Source organism: Lampris incognitus, chromosome 21 (assembly GCF_029633865.1).
Source record: "Lampris incognitus isolate fLamInc1 chromosome 21, fLamInc1.hap2, whole genome shotgun sequence".
Classification (NCBI taxonomy): domain Eukaryota; kingdom Metazoa; phylum Chordata; class Actinopteri; order Lampriformes; family Lampridae; genus Lampris; species Lampris incognitus.
The window spans coordinates 21,963,604-21,986,197 of record NC_079231.1 but is presented as its reverse complement, the minus strand read 5'-3'; the positions used below and the strand labels follow the sequence as shown (position 1 = coordinate 21,986,197).

At 46.5% G+C, this 22,594-nt stretch overlaps 1 protein-coding gene across 1 annotated transcript in view; it reads left to right on the top strand.

Moving 5' to 3' along the window:
* Window positions 1-22,594, top strand: part of cfap221 (cilia and flagella associated protein 221) — a 38,883-nt gene that overhangs the window by 16,249 nt on the left and 40 nt on the right. The window contains exons 13-25 of the mRNA XM_056301101.1: window positions 2,630-2,719; window positions 4,244-4,336; window positions 5,915-6,002; window positions 6,211-6,305; window positions 6,666-6,746; window positions 8,351-8,458; window positions 8,665-8,847; window positions 8,991-9,076; window positions 10,100-10,169; window positions 10,457-10,557; window positions 20,832-20,924; window positions 21,081-21,179; window positions 22,292-22,594. The exon at window positions 22,292-22,594 is cut by the window's right edge and continues 40 nt beyond it. Coding sequence (XP_056157076.1) covers window positions 2,630-2,719; window positions 4,244-4,336; window positions 5,915-6,002; window positions 6,211-6,305; window positions 6,666-6,746; window positions 8,351-8,458; window positions 8,665-8,847; window positions 8,991-9,076; window positions 10,100-10,169; window positions 10,457-10,557; window positions 20,832-20,924; window positions 21,081-21,179; window positions 22,292-22,427 — 1,323 coding nt within the window. The 3' untranslated portion in view covers window positions 22,428-22,594. The remainder of the gene's footprint in view (window positions 1-2,629; window positions 2,720-4,243; window positions 4,337-5,914; window positions 6,003-6,210; window positions 6,306-6,665; window positions 6,747-8,350; window positions 8,459-8,664; window positions 8,848-8,990; window positions 9,077-10,099; window positions 10,170-10,456; window positions 10,558-20,831; window positions 20,925-21,080; window positions 21,180-22,291) is intronic.

Genomic DNA, 22,594 nt, shown 5'->3' with positions numbered 1-22,594 from the left:
TTTTTTTACCCCCCCCCCCTCCTCTCTCTCAAATTTACTTGGCCAATTACTCCACCCCGTCTGCCGATCCGGGGAGGGCTGTAGACGAACACATGCCTCGTCTGATACATGTGGAGTTGCCAGCCGCTTCTTTCACCTGACAGTGAGGAGTTTCACCAGGGTGATGTAGCGCGTGGGAGGATCACGCTATTCCCCCCAGTTTCCCCTCCCCCTGAACAGGCGCCCTGACCAACCAGAAGAGGTGCTAGTGCAGTGATCAGGGCACATACCCACATCTGGCTTCCCATCCACAGACACGGCCAATTGTGTCTGTAGGGATGCCTGACTGAGCTGGATGTAACATGGGGATTCAAACCAGTGATCCCTGTGTTGATAGACAACGGAACAGACCGCAACGCTACCCGGACGCCCAACATGTATTGTTTTGACATTGGTCAGGTTGGACCTAAACTGCTAAAGTGAATTAATCAATGCTGTTGTGTTGCAAGAGCAGAAGAAACCATAGCAGGTTTTCACCACCAGTGTGCCAGCAGCAGCAACGGCAAAAAAAAAAGAAAAGCTTTAAGACAGTGTTTGTGGTTGTCGGTAGGCCAATAGTCCAACTGGAATTGCTGTGACTGGAAAGTCATTGTTCTGAATTCCTGGAAAAAGACCTGCCCATTGGCCAATAATGCAACATTTTTATTGGAAAGCAGATGTGACTGAGTGTGTGTGTGTGTGTGTGTGTGTCAGTTGGCACAGTGGTTAGCGCTGTCGCCTCACAGCAAGAAGGTCCTTTGTCCGAACCCCGGGGTTCGTCCAACCTTGGGGGTCATCCCAGGTCATCCTCTGTGTGGAGTTTGCGTGTTCTCCCCGTGTCTGCGGTGGGTTTTGTGCGGTTGCTCTGGATTCCTTCCACCGTCAAAAGGATGGATGTTAGGGTTGATACTCCTGTCTGTGCTCCTGGCCAAGCCATGTCGAGACGAACTGGAGTTGGTCCCCAGGTGTTTGCACGGTGGCTGGCCACTGCTCCTAGCTACACAGCTGGGAGATACTCAACAGAGTATCTCAAAAAAAAAAAATCCCTCCCTCTGTTAAAACAAAAAATGCTGTAAATCAACAGACCTGTATGAACAAGGGTTTAAAGATCCTTCCCTTTCATGCAGTTGTGTGAGGTTATCCTAGCTTCGGTTGAACTTTTAGCTCACTATCTTAACCATCCCAAAAAATGGTTCATATCAGAATGCTTTGTTGAAATAGGCCCAGTCTGAAAAGCATTTTACCCTCCATCTTACCATTTGATCTTAAACGAGACATGCTGTGCATGATGTGCGCTCACTTGTGCAGGACCAGCATTCCCACTGTGAGCTGTTGAATCCATTCCAGTTTTATAAGCACACTTCGCTTCATTGTCTGCATGATTGATTTCACCAAGTTGAGCTGAGAAAATATGCAAACAGAGAAGTCTGTGTGCAACACCAGTAGTGAAATACGAGCATCTGTGTGTACATGCGTATGTATGTGTGTGTCCGCTGACAGGGCTCTCAGGGTCACTTAACCATACTTCCGCCTGCATCTCATCTTCATTTTCACTGTTTATATTTTAAATAAACAGACAGACAGACAAACAGACACACACACACACACACACACACACACACACACACACACACACACACACACACACACACACACACACACACACACACACACACACACACACACACACACACACACACTCAGACACACTAGTTCTCTTCCCTACGTTCTCTATCTTCAGCCCCATCTTGTATTTTATGAGCATGTCGATGTTTTTACGATAGGACAACCTTATCTGTTGGCTCACCTCCTTATATCATGTCCTCTTTGGGTTCTTGAGTCCAGGCCAGAACTTAATAACATAAATGCAACTTTAAATCATTACTTCCCTGTTTGAATCACAGGGAAATGGTTTATGGTTATCGGGCATGATCTTGTCGTTGCCTATATGTACTGTGTGGTCACCTCCAAATACACTGTCAATCACACATTGGGAGTCCATGACCTAATGTGTGTCTTACAGTGCCAGGACAGTGTGCTTTGATATCAGATAGTGCTCATGCTAGACTGCTCAGGTGCAGAGGAGTAAGGATCTAAATTGAAATGAAATCACAAGTTGCCTCCACAATTTATCTCCTAGACATCAAGTTTGTTCAGAATGGACAACGATTACAGCGGCACGGTGGCGTAGTGGTTAGTACGGTCGCCTCACAGCAAGAAGGTCCTGGGTTCGAGCCCCGGGGTAGTCCAACCTTGGGGCTCGTCTCGGGTTGTCCTCAGTGTGGAGTTCATGTGTCTGCATGGGTTTCCTCTGGGTGCAGTCCAAAGACACGTAGGTCAGGTGAATCGGCCATACTAAATTGTTCCTAGATGTGAATGTGTGGGTGTGTTGGTCCTGTGATGGTCTGGCTGCCTGTCAAGTATGTCTCCCCTCTTGCCGCCCAATAACTGCTGGGATAGGCTCCAGCATCCCCATGACCCTGAGAGCAGGATAATCAGTTTGGATAATGAATGAATGAATGAATCAGTATACATTTAGAGAAACGGGTTTGGATGTTTTCCATTTTATGACAATATTCTTCATGTCCTGTGCTTCTATTTATTGGTCTAGGTTAAGAAAGGAGATGTGAGGCAGGATGGGGACTTTGCCACTGGCCCAGCCAGACTTTCCAGCAGGCGGCTGCTACTAGAATCTGGACAGGTGAATGTCAAGTATCCAAACAGTGATGGAAATAATTTCCGAGTTACTTATTTAACTTTCCTTTTAACAGAGAAGCAGCTTGTCACACTGTGTAATACAAAACGCTCTCATGACTGGAAAACTTCTCTTCAGTTGAATATACATTTTATTGTTTCATTGTTTCAAAAGTTACTATACAAGCCATCCATCCGGTCCTTGTATAACCAAGGTGAGAGCTGTGTCCGCATTCTTGGCACAAAGTCAAACACATTTTCGGTTGGTATTGGAGTCCGCCAAGGTTGTCGCTTGTCTCCGATTCTGTTTGTGATGTTGATGGACAGGATCTCAAGGTGTAGCCAAGATGAGGAGTGTGTCCATTTTGGGAACCTCAGAATTGAATCTCTGCTCTTGACAGATTATGTGGTTTTGTTGGCTTCATCAGAACGCGACCTCCAGCACGCACTGGGGCATTTTGCAGCTGAGTGTGAAATGGCCGGGATGAGAGTCAGCACCTCCAAGTCTGAGGCCATGGTTCTCTACTGGAAAATGGTGGATTGCTCCCTCCAGGTTGGGGATGAGTTGATGCCTCAAGTGAAGGAGTTGAAGTATCTCGGGGTCTTGTTCATGAGTGAGGGTAGGATGGAGCGGGAGATTGACAGGTGGATTGGTGCAGCACCAGCAGCAATGCGGACGTTGTACAGGACCGCTGTGGTGAAGAGGGAGCTGAGCTGGAAGGCAAAGCTCTCAATTTACCAGTCAATCTTTGTTCCAACCCTCACCTATGGTCATGAGCTTTGGGTAGTGACCGAAAGGGTGAGATTATGGATACATGCGGCTGAAATGAGTTTCCTCCGTAGGGTGTCCGGGCTCAGCCTTAGAGATAGGGCAAGGAGCTTGGACATCCGGAGGGAGCTCAGAGTAGAGCCGCTGCTCCTTCGCGTCGAGCCAGTTGAGGTGGTTGGGGCATCTGATTAGGATGCCTCCTGGGTGCCTTCCTTTGGAGGTTTTTCGGGCACGACCAACTGGGTGGAGACCCCGTGGTAGACCCAGAACTCACTGGAGGGACTATATGTACAATCTGGCTTGGGAACGCCTTGGGATCCCCCAGGAGGAGCTGGAGGTCATTGCTGGGGGGAGGGATGTCTGGAGTGCCCTACTTAGCTTGCTGCCACTGAGACCTGACCCCGGAGAAGTGGCTGATGATGAGAGGAGATGAGACAAGGTGTTTTTAAAAGTTGCCTCATCAATTGTTATTAACCTTGGTGTGTCCCTTTAATTAATTAATTTAATCTAAAAAAAACTAGTTTTCTTGCAGCATTCAAACGTTCATATATCTGCGTACACATCAACCTTGTCCACACATCACCTTGTTATCATCAGCCTCAAGCTAACCTTAAATTGTTGCATATAAACTATAAACCCAAAGTTATGCAAGTTTCACCGTTACTTAACCTGGTGTCATTTTAATACTAACAGCTGAACCCCCAAAATGTTGAAGTTCACTTTATGATTTTCATTTTTACTATATTTTTTAACCTCTTCCAGGCTCCAGAGGGAGTGCCATCCTTTCAGCTTTACTCAGATGATGGTCTTGTGAGACAGAGAGCCCTCAGACTCTACCAGCAGGCAGCACGCAAGGTACCATATTACACATGTATGTAAACTCACCCAGCCACACAAAATGTTAAAAAAAAAATACATGTGCTGACATGCACACACTCTTTCATTCTCTCGCTTCCTCTTTCTTTCTCTTTGCCTCCATTCCATCCCTTCCACCTCATCCCTTCACCCCACCTCCAGTCCATTATTGTCCCTCCAGCCTAGGCCCTTCCATCCAGCCATGTGTAAATCCTCCACCATAAATGTAAAAGTTGTACCGTTTGCATTTTATGGGCCGTTTTACTGGGTACACTCATACATTAAACGTGATGTTAGATGCTGCTGTGTCATATGCCGTGTGTTTTGTCAGCATTTTTCCATCACAACATATGCTGCTTGGTAAACATTTGGTACCGAGAACACTTTATGGTACAGTGAGTGTATTCACTACTTCTGTGGAGCAGCCAGGTTGGAATTTAACATTAACTTTAGCAATATTGATGCTGTGCAATACACGTTGAGCTTTGAACCATGAGCTGTTGCTGACCATCCTTATTACCGGTTGAGATTCCTACTGGAAAACGGGTAAAAGATGCAGCACAATTCAAGTCTTGGATTAAACCTCATTTGGTCTTTAGGACAAACTATTTCTCCATCGTTGTGGTTATCTCTGATCAGATCACGAGAATCTCTGAGACAACAGTATGGTTGGAATTAAAATGAAATAATACTGTTTTTGTTTGTTTGTTTGTATTTGTTTCCCCCTTTTTCTCCCCAATTGTATCCGGCCAATTATCCCACTCTTCCGAGCAGTCCCAGTCGCTGCCCCACCCCCTCTGCCGATCCGGGGAAGTGCTGCAGACTACCACATGCTTCCTCCGATACATGTGGAGTCACCGGCCGCTTCTTTTCACCTGACAGTGAGGAGTTTCACCAGGGGGATGTAGCATGTGGGAGGATCACGCCATTCTCCCAAGTTCCCCCTCCCCCCTGAACAGTCACCCCGACCGACCAGAGGAGGCGCTATTGCAGCGACCAGCACACATACCCATATCCGGCTTCCCACCTGCAGACACGACCAACTGTGTCTGTAGGGATGCCTGACCAAGCTGGAGGTAGCACAGAGATTCGAACTGGTGATCCCCATGTTGGTAGGCAACGGAATAGACCGCCACACCACCCGGACACGCCAATGATACTGTTGAAAGGAAAACTAGTAGATAAATAAATGAGAAAGTCATGTCTGCCATACATGTAAAAGCAGAGAATTTTTTGTTCGTCAGCATGATAAGCATGCAAAGATATTGGTGATAAAGCGGGGTGCCGACCTTCAATGAAAAGTCCCAGTTCCCCCAGTTGTAGGTTTGCTGGATACTGCTGAGTGTTTCTGGTGACCTCTGTCTTCTGTTGAAAGTTTGCAGCTGCTGCTGCTATATATATATCTATATCTATCTATATCTATCTATATCTATCTATATCTATATCTATATCTATATATATCTATATATCTATATATATATATATATATATATATATATATATATATATATATATATGGATGGATGAATTAACAGACAGTGCAGTTGAGCTGGGAGTGTATTCTCTTGTCTCCTCCAGATTGTGATCCGCTGTCGCATGAACCGGAGACTTGCATGTCTGAAGAAACTGGCAGACAGTATAAAGAGGCTGCCCACAGCCCATAAAGGTTTGTCAGCTTATTTTCCATTAAAAATGTACTTTCTTTTGTGGTGTTTCTGTAAAGCACATTCCACTGAGTTCATTTCTGGAGATGAAATTTAAATGCCTTGCTTACAGGGATCATTACAGACATGCCTCGAGGACTGGGCAGTATGTTTTCGCCCCTAATTACGATTCCTTGTGTCACTTTTTTTGGTTTCTTTTCAATTTCTCAGTTGAGGAGGAAAAAAATACAGGTGGCCTGAGGATCTCCCAAGATAAAATATTCCCATTCTCTTTTCCTGTTTACTCAGATGAGGATGAGCTGCTGGTGAGTCCGCCGAACACTTACCAACACCGACACATAAACAGAGAGGGTGACATTCATTAGGTTGACCGTCTAAATTATAGGATGCTGCGGCTTTCAGGCTGCTAGTAACAGAGAAGACGCCTGAATTGGACCTATGCATTACTGGTAATTGCACGGGAGACAAAATAGTGGAGAATAACAATGAAACGTGTCCCTGTAGAGAAGTCTAGGATGAGCAGGAGAATTAAAGGCGGTTCTTGGTTATCGGCACTTTGATGAAATAACTACTGGTTTCCCTGATACCCTTCCATAGAAAAAGCCACTACATCTTTATCAGTAGCTACATACAGGTACAAATGAATATCTCTGCGATCTTCCCAGGTTCTTAATAATTTGGGCCCGGTGCCTGTGGACACAACTGATGTGACTGTAAAGACTCACATTCCCTTTGTCAAACTTCAGGTATGTACCCACTGTAGGACGTTGATAATCAAAATATGAGCAAAAAAATCACTTTATGTCCACCTACATGTGTATTTACCTACTGTAATGAGTAGAACATGTAAATGCTTAGAAATCAGGAACACTTGATCATTTTATTTCATGCACTTGCATACATGAAATAAAATGAGATGAAATATCATTTCCCCCAGCCCACCACAGTGCAACACAAAGACAAAAACATATCCAAAAACTACAAGAACTACAAGAATATATATATATATATATATATATCAAACTAACACATATTCCCAAACTAAACAAAAAGAAAAAAAAATCACTATCAAAGGGAAGGAACGCCAGCCAGGATGACTGTCAGAACTGTCGGGGTAGCAGTTAGCTTAGCCTGCCCCGCGTCCAAAGTCCATGTCCTGTCCGACCGTCCTCAGTGTTTCCTCTTTGGCCGCAGCGCCGGGCAGGGCCATGGTCCTTGTGCCCACTGCATGCAGCAGACCAGGCTCCCTCAGCTGATCCAACGCCAGCTCTCCCAGCCAGACACCCTCGACACACCTCCCTGCACTCCACACGGCAACAACAAAAACACCACAGTCAACGCCAGGCGAGGCTGCCGCCAGACCGCCCTCGGTGTTATCGGAACTGCCAGTCTGCATGGGCTAGCAGTTAGCTTAGCCTGCCCCGCTGCCCCGTCCTGTCAGACTTCCCTTGGTGCTTCCTTTTCGGGTGCAGCTCCAGGCAGGGCCATGGTCCCTGGGCCCACAGCACGCAGCAGACCAAGTTCTCCCAGCCGATCCAGCACCAGCTCCCCCAGCTATCAAACAAAGACACAAACTTAGACACAGACGGGGACAAAGACACTGCATGGATGGTACTGGTTGAGGCCACCGCAAATGTGAATTCACACCACCATCTTCCCACACCGGTACTGAGTGAGGCCGCAGCAAACGTGAATTTGCATCGCCATCTTCCCACACTGGAAGCGGAATGTTTCTTGCCATCTCATGATGAAGCCAGTCATTATCAAGTATCAACTTGCTGTTTTTTTTTTTTTTTTAATTTTCCCTTTTTCTCCCCAATTTTACTTGGCCAATTACCCCACTCTTCCGAGCTGTCCCAGTCGCTCCTCCACCCCCTCTGCCAATCCAGGGAGGGCTGCAGACTACCACATGCCTCCTCTGATGCATGTGGAGTCACCAGCTGCTTCTTTTCACCTGACAGTGTAAGGAGTTTCACCAAGGGGACATAGCGCGTGGGAGGATCACGCTATTCCCTCCAGTTCTCCCCCCGAACAGGCGCCCCGACCGACCAGAAGAGGCGCTAGTTCAGCGACCAGGACACATACCCACATCCGGCTTCCTATCCGCAGACACGGCCAATTGTGTCTGTAGGGACGCCTGACCAAGCCAGAGGTAACACGGGGATTTGAACCGCTGATCGACTTGCTGTTTCAAAAACCTCAAAAGATGAAAAATCGATTTTAAGGCTAATGCAGTAAGTGTAGCTCTGCAACTACACTGTAGGCTCCAACCAGCCGATGCTACGCTCTGAATCTAAATAGTCTCTCTGTCCATTTATGTATTGAGATGTGTGTTCTCATGGCACTTTAGGTTCCCCAACACTATATGTTGATGGGTTACCAGCCTGTGTCTGCTTGGGAGGCTTCTGATAGCTACATCCCTACCACCCTGGCCAGGCCCCTTCGCACTGGAGCACTGGTAACTACACAGCACTTGGATTCTAACTGAGATGTTATATAATCCCCTTCCATTCATTCATTCTTCCATCCACCCTGGTTATTGATCCACTATTTCATCATCTCTGCAAATCAATGTATGTCATTATGCTCTCCTATCCCTCCATGCATGCATGCATCTATCCATCCATCCCTTTCTTTATCTATATCTCGTCTGTCCCCTTTCAGGAGGATTTGTTATCAGAGGTGGTTCTCGCCCCGTTGCCTGGCTCCATGGAGCCCAAGGCCGAGGAAGAGAAGCAGAGGGAGGAGAAAGACGAGGACTCGGCGACAAAGGAAGCTGTTAGTCTGTCCTTCACTGCCCCCGAAGATTTGCTTGCACCAGTCCAAGCAAACCCCCTCAGGATCTTTGTAAGGATTGTTTTGGTGACTTTTGGTGATTTTTACCTTTATAGATTTTAAAACTCTAAACAAGCATTGTATTTTCCACTGTGATATAGAACACGTGTTTTGGTATATTGTGTGTCTCTTCATTCCACCAACCTGTGCTTTAGAACCCAGCTCCGGGTCTCCAGACCTACAAACCCACTCCCAAATACCTAGAAACCGATCCAGAATTTCACCTCTGCCCGCTTCCCAGGTACCGGGTTTCCCTTCAGTTTATTTTAGGTTTTTGCAGTTAATATGACAGCAAATAAATAATCAAGACAACAATTGACCAAACACTCCTTAGCAATCACAGGAAGTTGAATCAGTTCATCTGGACACAACGGTTATTGAGAGAAACGTTTTATCACTCATCTAAGTGACCTCTTCAGTCTCAGGGCCCTGACACAGCAGGGTCGGCCTATGCCGGGCCGTCAGTGAGCGTCTGTGACCCTAGTTTTTGCAGTGTGTCCCGCACCGTCGGCACTAGTCGGATCCCTGTCGGCAGCTTTTCAGCCGATTCAGCATGTTGAACAGCTCAGCCCATTGGTGAGAGAGATCACTCTGATTAGCTGTTCAGCTTAGCGAATCAGTGCAGAATGTTCTAGTTGGCCGTCGGCTGTAGTCTTTGTGGTGTGTTCAAGTGCTACCTGTTGGCCCAGATGGCAGGCGATGTGAGGTGATGCAATAGTTGGCCTTTGTCGCCGCTAGTCAATTTAATGTGTCTGGGCCCTCAACTGACTGCAGGTATCCCATCCTTATAAACAATACAGTGGAATAACAATGTATTATTTATAAGGGTGGGGATACCTGCAGTCAGTTTAGACTGAAGAGGTCACTTAGATGAGTGATGAAACGTTTCTCTCTCAATAAACATTGTGTCCAGATGAGCTGATTCAACTTTCTGTGCTTTTCTTTCCTGGATTATTGAGCATGCATCGTGACACTCCTTAGCAATAGTGCTGTGTCCCACAATATTGAGTTCTGACGCTACTAAGAGCAACAGAGCCTTGATGCAATGTACTTTACTGTTAGATTAGTAAGAGGGAAATGGTAAAGAAAGGTAAACTATAAGACAAATTATACAACTGGGGGGCAATATGTTTATTAGTCCTTTCCCCAAATCCAAACCGGACATTCAAATCTGCCTTCTAAGTGTTAAATTTTGCAAAAGACTGATGACTGAATCTTTAGCGTACAGATACAAACAAAAAAATGTGAGTGCATCTCCATGCAGGTATGCACCTCTTGACAGCAAAGTGAGTGGCATCAAGACTCCAAACACCCCGAAACTTCTGGATCACAAGGTAATTTTGCTCGAGAGCCTTTCAATGTTTGGAGTTTCTTTACTTTGAATGCTTTTGGTCCATTTAAAAAGCACTTGATTCTTTGATTAAGCTTATAGATAAGTTTCACGAGTTTTGTGGTTGAATGGTGTTTAGGCCCCTGAGGTTTAGACTGAAGACAGGACTCTGAAACACAAACAGTCCCGGTTAGATTAAAGTCAAGGATGATTTTTAACAATGGGAAATACAGTCCTGGTTTCATATATATTTTCTTACCATGATGTCTCTTCTTTCCTGTCCAACAACAGGAAGTGATCAAAGGGGTCATGACCTGGAGGAATTTTAACTCCGCCTCCTTGAACTGGTTGTCCGACTTGCCCACTCTCACCAGTGACGTGGCCCCACGCAGGTGGGTGAAAACTCAAGAGCGCTACCAAGTTACATTATGGCTGTCTATGATAGCTTGGCTTTGCCAGAGCTGCATCATTATAAGAATTGTGTCCAAGGCGTCCGGGTAGCGTAGAAGTCTATTCCGTTGCCGACCAACACAGGATCGCTGGTTCAAATTCCCATGTTACCTCCACCTTGGTCGGGCATCCCTGCAGACACAATTGGCCACGGGTGGGAAGCCGGATGTGGGTATATGTCCTGGTCTCTGCACTATCACCTCCTCTGGTTGGTCGGGGTGCCTGTTCGGGGCGGGGGGGGGGGGCTGAGGTAATAGCGTGATCCTCCTATGTGCTACATCCCCCTGGCAAAACTCTCAGGTGAAAAGAAGCAGCTGGCGACTCCACATGTATCAGAGGAGACATAGTAGTCTGCAACCCTCCCTGGATCGGCAGAGTGGGTGGAGCAGCTCAGAAGACTGGGGTAATTGGCAAAGTACAATTGGGAGAAAAAGGGGGTGGTGGAGTTTTGTCCATTACACTTCAAATTCTGTGTGTTTCAACCAATCAAGACAACTAAAGTAACGCCATGGAGGCCTACTTGCAAATGAGAGGGTGTAAAACCCCAGTCTTCTTCTGTTGACCAATGGAGCAGATGGGGATGAGGTGCCTTGCTCAAGGGCTACTTGCTATTCGTTGTTCAGAGAGAGGAGAACTTGTCTTATTAACTACTGCTGTTCAGATGTTCCCAGGTAGTCCAGGCATCCGACCTGCTGAAATTCGGCTCACTTAGGTTATAATTGACGGCACATCCACCACCACTGTCAAAAGTACAAGTAAAATAGTATTTAATGTGATCTATTGAGCGAGTGCTGTTGGGTAAGGCCAACAACTGTCTGTGTATTTACTGAATGTTTTGAACCAAATGCATCACATAGCCATCATTATTTATAGAGCACATTGTGACTCGGACCTGACCTTGAGTCACTTCAACGGGTTTATTCACCTACTGCTGAACATGAGCTAAATAATCTTAATTGTCAATGCTTTGGCCTGGAGACCTTTTGACAAAAAAAAAGTTAAAAAAAATAGATGAGATAGACAACAGCAGCCCATTCAACCACAAACAGAACCAAAAGGGAAACATTTCCAGCTCTTACTGTATTTGAATGAAACGTCAATGAATGAACAACAAGAACATGGATCTGTATTTACTGACTTTTATTTATCAAAGGAAAAGTACATTGACAAGCACCCTTTTCCCCACCAAGGCCCTTGGTTTGCATTCACATATACATACTACATACTCACACTTGGCTGCTGCTCGGTACAGATGTTCTGAACTGTTGGCTGCGTAACAGCTCCAGCAGAGTTGTTTGGGGTCGAGTGCCTCGCTGAATGACTTAAGGGAAATCACAGCGTTATCAGTCGATGAGTTATAAGACGCGGGCTCGAGAAATGAACTTAAACGGCACTTATAATTTTGATCTTGTGGAGGTGTGAAGATCAATTAGAGAGAGCTCTTATTTTTAGACTCGTGGTACATGAGATTAAGTTGTCTGTCTGTCTCTCTGTCTGTCTGTCTGTCTGTCTGTCTGTCTTCCATAACTAACATTCAGTAAACGTTCCTCGAAATTCTTTTGACACTATTTTCCGGCAAATGGCATTTTACTGGCTGCAAAGTTCCTTGATAATATGGGAATCCTCTCAATTTTCTTCTTTACAATGAGTAAGGCACAGCAGAGTGGTGGCTCACAGGTTTTTCGTAGCTGTAGGTTTCATTAAACAGTCACAAGCCTTGTCCAATAATGGGTGGCGCAGTGGTTAGAGCAGTCGCCTCACAGCAAGAAGGTCCTGGTTTCAAGCCCCGGGGTAGTCCAACCTTGGGGTTCGTCCCGGGTCATCTTCTGTGCGGAGTTTGCATGTTCTCCCTGTGTCTGTGTTTGTTCCCTCCGGGTGCACCGGTTTCCTCCCACAGTCCAAAGACATGTAGGTCAGATGAATCGGCCATACTAAATTGCCCCTAGGTATGAATGTGTCGGCTCTGTGATGGACGGGTGGCGTGTACAGGGTGTCTCCTGCCTGTTGCCCAATGACTCCTGGGATAGGCTCCAGCATCCCGTGACCCCGGTTGGGATAAGCGACATGGATAATGGATGGATGGATGTCCAATAACAAATCTATTTTCTGACTTATAATTAATATATTTCAAAGAGATGCCTCCAAGGTCTGTACATTGCTTTGAGGAGAGGTGTCTGTTGTTAAAGTTAGCTGTTGTGATTTAGAAACAACTTTGATTTATACCAACAGAATTGTTTCCCCATTGCTGACATGGTCGTATAAATCAGGGCTCAGGAACAATTTATTGTCATTTCTTTCATGTAATTGCGTATACACAAGAAACAAAATCCCGCTTCTCCCAGCCCACAGCAGTGCGACACATAAGACAAAAACACACATCCCAAATTTCCCAAAAAAGACACCACCAAAATCATACAAAACCAAAGGAAAAAAAAAGATGTTTTTTTTTTACACAGTCCACTCAGTGCAACACAGTCCAAAAAAAAATTCCACTGTCCAGAGAATGAACGCCACCCAGGATGACTGTCGGAACTGCCCGTCTGCATGGGCTAGCAGTTAGCTTAGCCTGCCCCGCTTCCACATCCTGTCAGACCACCTTCGGTGTTTCCTCCTCGGCCGCGGCTCCGGCAGGGCCATGGTCCGTTGGCCCACCAGACACAGCAGACCAGGCTCCCCCAGCCGATCCAATGCCAGCTCTCCCAGCCAGACACCCTCGACACACCTCCCAGCACTCCACACAACAACACTGAAACACAGTCAAGGCTAGGCGAGGCTGCCTCCAGACAGGTCTCGATGTTATTGGAACAGCCAGTCTGCGTGGGCTAGCAGTTAGCTTAGCCTGCCCCACTTCCACATCCTGTCAGACCGCCCTTGGTATTACCTCCTCGGGCGCAGCTCCAATCAGGGCCATGGTCCCTGGGCCCACATGATGCAGCAGACCAAGCTCTCCCAGCCGATCCAGCGCCAGCTCTCCCAACCATCAAATGAAGACGAAACAAACTTAGACGCAGACGTGGACAATAACACTGCGTGGACGGTAAAGGGTGAGGCTGCAGCAAACGTACTTTTGCGCCGCCATCTTTCCACCCATATTCCCAACCATATCCTCCCATAAATATATATTGTGCATGTTACCAGCAAGTCATTGTCTCACTTTCATGCATTAAGTTATGATTATTTAACCTCCCATTAAACCTAAAGAGCCGAGCCTCAGGTGTGGTCTGTTTTTGTGTAACAGTTGCCATCTCAACAACCTCATTTGCGATAGTAAAATTACTGTAATTTCAGTAATGGAATGGATAGATTTTGACGAGCACTGTTGACTACAATTGTGTCAATAAAGTGCACTTAAATTCTGTAATTATGTTAGTTTGGCATGAATTTAATTGTGTTTGCAGGGTCTAAGGAATCTGATCAGGAAACAGATATTTAGACATAAGTTTTAAGAATTCCTGGGGAAAAATAATTTGCACAGCAGCAGGACAATACACAGTAACACAACAATAACATGAACATATATTAAATGAAATACGTTAATAACTTCTGGTCAAGAGGGATGCTTGCACTGGGATAAAAGGAGGCAACTGCTTATATATAGAGAGCTACAGCTGGCCCCATAGTAGTGTTTAGGGGTTCAGCCCCTTCCCAATAGATTAAGACTTATGCGGTCCAGGCTGAGAGAGGAGTTGTACAGTTTGATGGCGGTAGAGATGAACGACCCTCTATATATTTCCCTGGAGCAGTGGGGAGAAATCAGTCTTTCGCTAAAGACACTCTTCTGGCTGATTAGAGAGTAATAGATAGGGTGTGATGGATTGTCCATGATTGCCAGGAGTCTGGATGGCATTCAATTTTCTGCGACATATTGCCTGTAGGGAGTCAAGGCTGACTCAAATGACAGCCTTCTTGATGAGCTTATTCAGCTTTTTCTTCTCTCCTGAATTGATGCCGCTGCCCCGGCAAACAAAAGCATAAACGGTGGCCGCAGCAACCACAGACTTTCTGCACATGCCAAACAATCCGAGCTTGGTTGTGGCCGTTCTCGTAAAGGGCCCCGGTGTTACATACCCATTCCAATTTGTTTTCTATGTGCACTCCCACGTACTTAAATGAGTACATCGCTTCTACAGAGCACCAGCCAATAAAGTCATCCACACTCCCCCAGTTTCTCTCCTCCTGCCCCTTGCTGATGTGCCCCACGATCGTTGCATCGTCAGAGAACTGCAGGTGACATGAGGAAGATTTGTTTCTGAGTTCAAATTTGTAAACGGCGAACAGAAAGGGGGTAGAATAGTCCCCCGTGGAGCCTACCACATGATCAGACACAGTTCTGACGCCTCACAAATGGGTCTGCCAGTGAAATAGTCCATAATCCTGGACGCCATAGACATCCACCTGCATTGATAGTGGTATTCCTCTAGCAGGAGTGGCTGGATGGTGCTGAAAGCACTGTAAAAGTGAAACAACATGACTTGAACAGTGCTTCCACCCTTGTCCAGATGAGAGTGAGTCCTGTTCAATGGGGAGATGATGACATCTCTCACATCTACATGAGCCTTATAGGTGAACTGAATAGAACAGAATACATTTTATTTGTGATTTGTACACACATACAATGAAATTCACTCTGCATTTAACCCATCCGAGTTGTGTAGCTAGGAGCAGTGGACAGCCACTGTGCAGCACCCGGGAACCATCTCCAGTTCTCCTTTCCATTGCCTTGCTCAGGAGCACAGGCAGGAGTATTAACTCTAACATGCATGTATTTTTGATGGTGGGAGGAAACCGACACAGACACAGGGAGAACATGCAATCTCCACACAGAAAGGACCTGGGACTGCTTGGGGTTCGAACCCAGGACCGTCTTACTGTGAGGCAACAGTGCTAACCACTGGTCCACTGTGCTGCCCAATCCAAAACCCAGACCCGACAGTCAAACCTCTTAAAGAACAAGTTAAACTAGTATGCCTTATCCATACGCCTCCTCTCTGACTGCACACTAGGATGGTTGAAGATGGTAATGTTCCTCATGCCACTCCGGAATGCTTTCATGTTGTTCGGCTGCAGTGTGATGTCGACCTTTTTCTTGTAATTGTATTCACTCCTTTTGAGTTCTGTCTTTAATCTCCTCTACACACTTCTGAGCAGCTCTCGGTTGCCTGTTCTGAATGCACATTTCCTTTCATTTAGGAGGGTCTTTAGCTTAATTGGAATTCACTGTTTTGGTTGGAATTGTCACCCGCACAGAAATGAGCACAATCTGATATACACTGTGTAAGGCCATCCACATTACATTACATTACAGTCATTTAGCCGACACTTTTATTTGAAGCGACTTACAATAAATGCATTTATCGTAGGAAATCAGGAGAACTAGTAGTCATCAGAGGTCATAAGTGCATCTTCTCACTTTACAAGCATCTAAGAGCAAAACCAGTGCTAAAGTAAAAGCGCAAGAAATATATATATATATATATATCAACACAGATACAGGAAAAATATTTAATGTATAGCAGTACAGGCCTGTTTCGTGCGTCTCGCGCACTGCTAGGCATTAAAATCTTTTTTCCTGTATCCGTGTTGATATTCCGCTCCTCATTATTCAAGCACTCAACACCATAGATGGTTTCGAAAAAAAAACGCTATACAGTATATATAAACTTAGCACAAAAAGCAAGGAAATGTGTGTTTGGTAGATTAGTTCTTTGTTGTAACAATGCTTCTTGGCAGTAAATCTTATATCAAGCAGCTGATTGTCAGCACCTGGGGTACCAGAAGCTCAAAACAAGAGTCAATAGCAGCAGCAAAATAAGCTGGTGGGCATTGGCAGAGAAGATTGGCAAATTTTTCATGGGTGCAACCCACATACTCAGCTCTGCTGCTCATCCCACAAATGCATGTTCCTTACAAATGTGGCCCCATTTAAAAAGGAAATAGACAGGCTTTCCAACGGTATAAGATTTATCGCCAAGAAGCATTGTTACAACAAAGAAATAATCTACCAAACACAAATTTCTTTACTTTTTGTGCTAAGTATATCTATATATTTTTTTAAATGAGTGACTACAATAAGTGCAAAGAACAAGTAACATTTCATCACCAGTATACAGTATCTTAGTCTATTGTCCAAAAACAGTCTTTAAGAACCTCAGTGGTCTCTTGTGTTATGTCTTTATTGTTTTGATGGTGATTTCCTGCCTCTGCACCATAATTTCTGCTTCCGGTGTGGGAAGATGGCTGCACAAATTCACGTTTGCAGCGGCCTCACCCAGTACCATCCATGCAGTGTCTTTGTCCATGTTGGTGTCTAAGTTTGCATCTTAATTTGATGGCTGAGAGAGCTGCCACTGGATTGGCTGGAGGAACCTGGTTTGCTGCATCCTGTGGGCCCAGGGACCATGGCCCTGCCTGGAGCTGTGCCAAAGAGGAAACACAGAGGGCATGCTGACAGGACATAGAGGCGGGACAGGCTAGGCTAACTGCTAACCCATGCAGATCAGCAGTTCGGATAACACTGAGAGCGGTCTGATGGCGTCCTCGCCTAGTGTTGACTGTGTTTTGTTGTCATCGTGTGGAGTGCAGAGAGGTGTGTCGGGGGGGGGGGGTTCTTGCTGGGAGAGCTGGCATTGGATTGGCTGGGCGAGCTTGGTCTGCTGCATCCGGTAGGCCCAGGGACCACGGCCCTACATGGAGCTGTGCCTGAGGGGGAAACATCAAGGGCGGTCTGACAGGACGTGGAAGCAGGGCAGGCTAAGCTAACTGCTAGCCCACGCAGACTGGCAGTTCCGACAGTCATCCTGGCGTTCGCTCTTTTGGACGGTGAATTTTTTTTTTACTTTGGATTTGTTAGATATGTGTTTTTGTAGTTTTTTTGTTGTTAGGATATACGTGTTCTTGTAATTTGGATATGTGTTTTTGTCTTTGTGTTGCACTGCTTTGGGCTGGGGTAAACGTTTCATTTCATTTCATGTGTGCAGGTGCATAAAATGAAATGACAAGTAAACGTTCCTGATTCCACATTCCTGATGGGCCTGTACCAGTGAAATGACAAGAACGAAATTATGGTCAGATTTTGCCAGTGGTGGTCGTGCTGTGAAAACACAGGCATCCCTTACATTGGTCCAGTGTTTTGCCATCTCTGGAGAGCATTTAACAAATTGAGTGAAAGTAGGCGACATGGAAGGGAGGGAAACATGATTGAAATCTCCAGAGATTGCTATGAATGCACCGGATTGCTGTTTGGAATCTGGCAGTGATGTTATGTATGATGTCATACGCCATCTTCACTTTTGCTGGGGGCAGAATTGTAAATAGCCACAATAATGCCACGTGTAATTGGCCTTGGTTGGACAAATGGTTGCATCTGGGTGGCCAGTTGATGGTTTTCAGAATCACATCAGAATTTGCATTATCTCCATGATACCTGCTGTTCAGCCAACAGAGCTTTTAAAAAACATTTAAGATTTAGTCAGTTTGGACCCGCAGAGAGGTAGTACTACACCTCAAACTACAGAAATTCTCTATACACATACCTACCAAGGCCACATACCCTGAGACCATGTGGAGGAAAAAGCTACATGCTGTCATCACCTTCACTGTGAACCAGTGATTCATTCTAGCGTTGGTATAGGCTAAAACATTATTGAAAATTATGATCTCATCTCATCTCATCCATCCCATCATCAGCCGCTTCTCCGGGGTCGCGTCGCAGTGGCAGCAAGCTAAGTAGGGCACTCCAGACATCCCTCCCCCCAGCAACGCCCTCCAGCTCCTCCTGGGGGATCCCAGTGCATTCCCAGGCCAGATTGGACATGTAGTCCCTCCAGTGAGTTCTGGGTCTACCCCGGGGTCTCCCAGTTGGATGCGTCCGGAAAACCTCCAAAGGAAGGCGCCCAGGAGGCATCCTAATCAGATGCCCGAACCACCCCAACTGGCTCCTTTCGATGCGAAGGAGCAGCGGCTCTACTCCAAGCTCCCTCCGGATGTCCGAGCGCCTCACCCTATCTCTAAGGCTGAGCCCAGACACCCTACGGAGGAAACTCATTTCAGCAGCTTGTATCCTTGATCTCACCCTTTTGGTCACTACCCAAAACTCATGACCATTGGTGAGGGTTGGTACGAAGATTGACTGGTAAATTGAGAGCTTTGCCTTCCAGCTCAGCTCCTCCTTCACCACAACGGTCATATACAATGTCTGCATTACTGCTGATGCTGCACCAATCCGCCTGTCTAAATTATGATATTTTGATGCCTTAGTGAATACAGTTTGCTACTGTTTGCAGTTTGTAGCATGTCTCTCCTGTGAACCCTCCAATGCACGCTACCAGCACTCAGGTGTGCAATGGACTCTCTACTCTTGGCCCATGCCATGAAGGTAATTTCACATATATTGAATCCAGGAGCGGTGTGGATGAGTTCGCCTTGCATGAGGTGATTTCTCCCTAACAGCCCATTTAAATCCCAAAGTGCAAATTTAAGTGGAAAAAAAACAAGGTTTGTCAAAGCAAAAGTTCGTGTCCTGACAGAAATCTGAAAACTTCTCAGTTTTGACCAGAAGCGGCGTGTGTGCAACAGCCACACAGACTGTATGGGGTTTCAATCAGATCCTTTTGTCCCCCCCCCCCCCAATCCCATCTTCCTGCAGTCAACAAGTCTGCGTTTTTAATCATCTGTCTGGCAAGGATCAGTCCGCCGCTGCACAAGAATTTTCCATTGAGGTATTTCCAAGTCATTTGTATTTTCAAATACAAAGCAGGATGTAAAATCCTCCAGCTTTGGGAGCGTCGTCCCAGTTCCCTTATTATAATCACAATGTAAGCGTCCGGTCATCAGACAAGTACAAAACACTGATTCTTTCAGGAGGACTGTGACAAAAGGGGGGCAGCAAAAACAAAAGGGCATCGTGGGCTCAACAGGCAGCAGACTGCTCTGTGGCGAGGCAACAATTCTGATGCATTATAATGCAGTTTTAATGCCGGTAGGGAGAGAGGTCAGTAGCATTACTCACAAGTTACTGTACCTGTGCCCATTACCTTTGGCTGAATGTCTCTTGCATATCTATATTTCATGAGGATATGTGTACCCGTGTTCTCGCCCACACCGAGAATTTGCTCAAAGGAAAATCAGAGCTGGAAAATGCTGTTGGTAGGCTACGGAATAGACCGCTATGCTACCTGGACGCCCAATCTCATCCATCTGAAGCAAGATCAGGCAGACATAAGGGAACCCAACCATCTGAAGACCGGTAATATATTGATCTTCAGATGACGTTTCCATCGTTTTAGGCAAAGTGTCACACGTAGCACATGTAAAGGTGGCACGAGGAGTTTGGGGATTTTTATTGACTTTGCATTGTGTCTCTAGCTGGGGATGCGTATCCTGTCTGTGTGGCGAAGTCTTTGGTCAGATTTTGTGAGGAATCTGAGGAAAGCATTTTTAATCATCGTGTAGACATGGGGCGGCACAGTGCTGCAGTGGTTAGCGCGGTCGCCTCACAGCGAGAAGGTCCTGGGTTCGAGCCCCGGGGTAGTCCAACCTTGGGCGGTCGTCCCGACTCCTGGGTCGTCCTTTGTGTGGAGTTTGCATGTTCTCCTCGTGTCTATGTGGGTTCCTCGCACAATCCAAAGACATGTAGGCCAGGTGTCCCTAGGTGTGAATGTGTGTGTATGTGTCGGCCCTGTGACAGTGTGTCTCCCCTCCTGCTGCCCAGTGACTGCTGGGATCGGCTCCAGCATCCCTGAGAGCAGGATAAGCAGCTTGGATAATGGATGGATGGATGGATGGATGTAATGCAGTTTTAATGCCGGTAGGAAGAGAGGTCAGTAGCTTTACTAACAAGTTACTGTACCTGTACCCATTACATTTGGCTGAATGTCTCTTGCATATGTGTATTTCATGAGTATTGTGTACCTGTGTTCTCACCCACACCAAGTATTTGCTCAGAGGAAAACCAGAGCCCGGATATTCTCGCTTGGCTAAAACAAAACGGCTGAGTTTGTGTAGCATGTTGCCAAATATTGCACCAAGATTGCATTGCTGTGAAGTGCCTTCGACCTTTTCATAGCAGCAGTTCAGTCACTCCTGTTTCAAAGTGAGATTTCACGAAATGTCCAGTTATGTTTTTGTCAGCTAACAGTAGAGGTTAGACCGTTACTTCAGTTTTTGGCACGTTTGGGGTGGAACTGGAGAGCAAAACATGATTCCCGTCTCCCTGCAGTTCTGTGGACTACAGTATGGACATACTTCCCCTCACCGCTCCTCCTCCTCTTACCAGCCTCCCTGATGACATGGCGGGACTAGTGGGCAACGCGTATGTACCAGTACTTCTCATTTGCTCATTTTTTACAGCAGTCTCTGTGTATCAGGCATCCGCGCTTCAAGGTAAAACTCGCTGCCTTTTTTTGCTCACATTGTGTGTTTGTGTTTGCCTGTGGTGTGTGTGCATTTTTTGTGTGTCTGTATGCAGGTCTGAAGATTCAGGAGCACTCCTGACACCAGAAATGATCAGAGCAGAATTCCTGGAAGGGGAGACGTCGCTCTCCAGCAGTGCAAGAATGACCTGCTGGTGAGGTTACCGCAGCAACAGCATCACTTATTTAAGCTGAGCCATTCCGCCATAGTTACACCATCCTGCATTCGGATGCAAAGCACAACGTCAACAACTAATAAGTGTGTGCTTTAAGGTACACCTAATAATTACCTATTCAAAAACACAGTGGGTAATATAATTGTCCACATGCACTGCACAGATTCACACACACGCACTCACACAGACAGTACGCATTTGTGCCTCGTCTCTGAATAAAATGAAAAAAAAAAGGGAAATGTTTTATGCAAAACATCATGAACCTAAATTCTGTGTATCCTGTAAAGAATAGGGGCGGCTGTTACCAGTTGGCCACTTTTTTGGGTGGGAAGCCGGATGTAGGTATGTGTCCCGGTCGCTGCACTAGCGCCTCCTCTGGTCTGCCGGGGCGTCTGTTCGGGGGGGGGGAACTGGGGGAATAGCATGATCCTCCCACGTGCTGCATCCCCCTGGTGAAAACTCCTCACTGTCAGGTGAAAAGAAGCGGCTGGCGACTCCACATGTATCAGAGGAGGCATGTGGTAGTCTGCAGCCCTCCCCGGATCAGCAGAGGGGGTGGAGCAGAGACCGTGACGGCTCGGAAGAGTGGGTTAATTGGCCGGAGACAACTGGGAGAAAAAAGGGGATGAAAATAATTAAAAAAAAGAATAGGGGCAGCACGTTGGCACAGTGGTTAGCGCTGTCGCCTCACAGCCAAACGGTCCTGGGTTTGAGCCCCGGGGTAGTCCAACCATGGGGTCGTCCTCTGTGTGTAGTAGTTTTGTATGTTCTCCCCGTGTCTGTGTGGGTTTCCTCCGGGTACTCCGGTTTCCTCCACAGTCCAAAGACATGTAGGTCAGGTGAATCGGCCGTATTAAATTGTCCCCAGGTGTGTGTGTGTGTGTGTGTGTGTCGGCTGGCCCTGCGATGGCCTGGCAGCCTGTCCAGGGAGTCTCCCTGCCTGCTGCCAAATGACTGCTGGGATAGGCTCCAGCATCCCCGCGACCCTGAGAGCAGGGTAAGCGGCTTGGATAATGGCTGGATGGATGGATGGGTGGATGGGTGGATGGATGAATGGATGGGTTACTTTTACATCCATTTCTGCTTCACAGGCAGCAGAGGGAGCATCAAATAGAAGCATCCTATGTCTCTGAGCTGAACCAGATAATAAGAGGGTGCTGGCCAGGCTGGACCGTTCTTCGGGCCGCGGGCAGAGACACCACCTCCCCTGAAGAGGCCTGCCAATAAACCTGCACTCCAACACAACCCCGTAGACAGGCAAACACACAAACAAAACACTCATACAGCTAAATACATAGATTGTCTCCTCAGTCGCACACAGATGCAGTCAAGCTACCCCTCTCTCACATGCCCACGGACAAGCAGAAACGTACAACTTGGCTAAAGCCTGACCT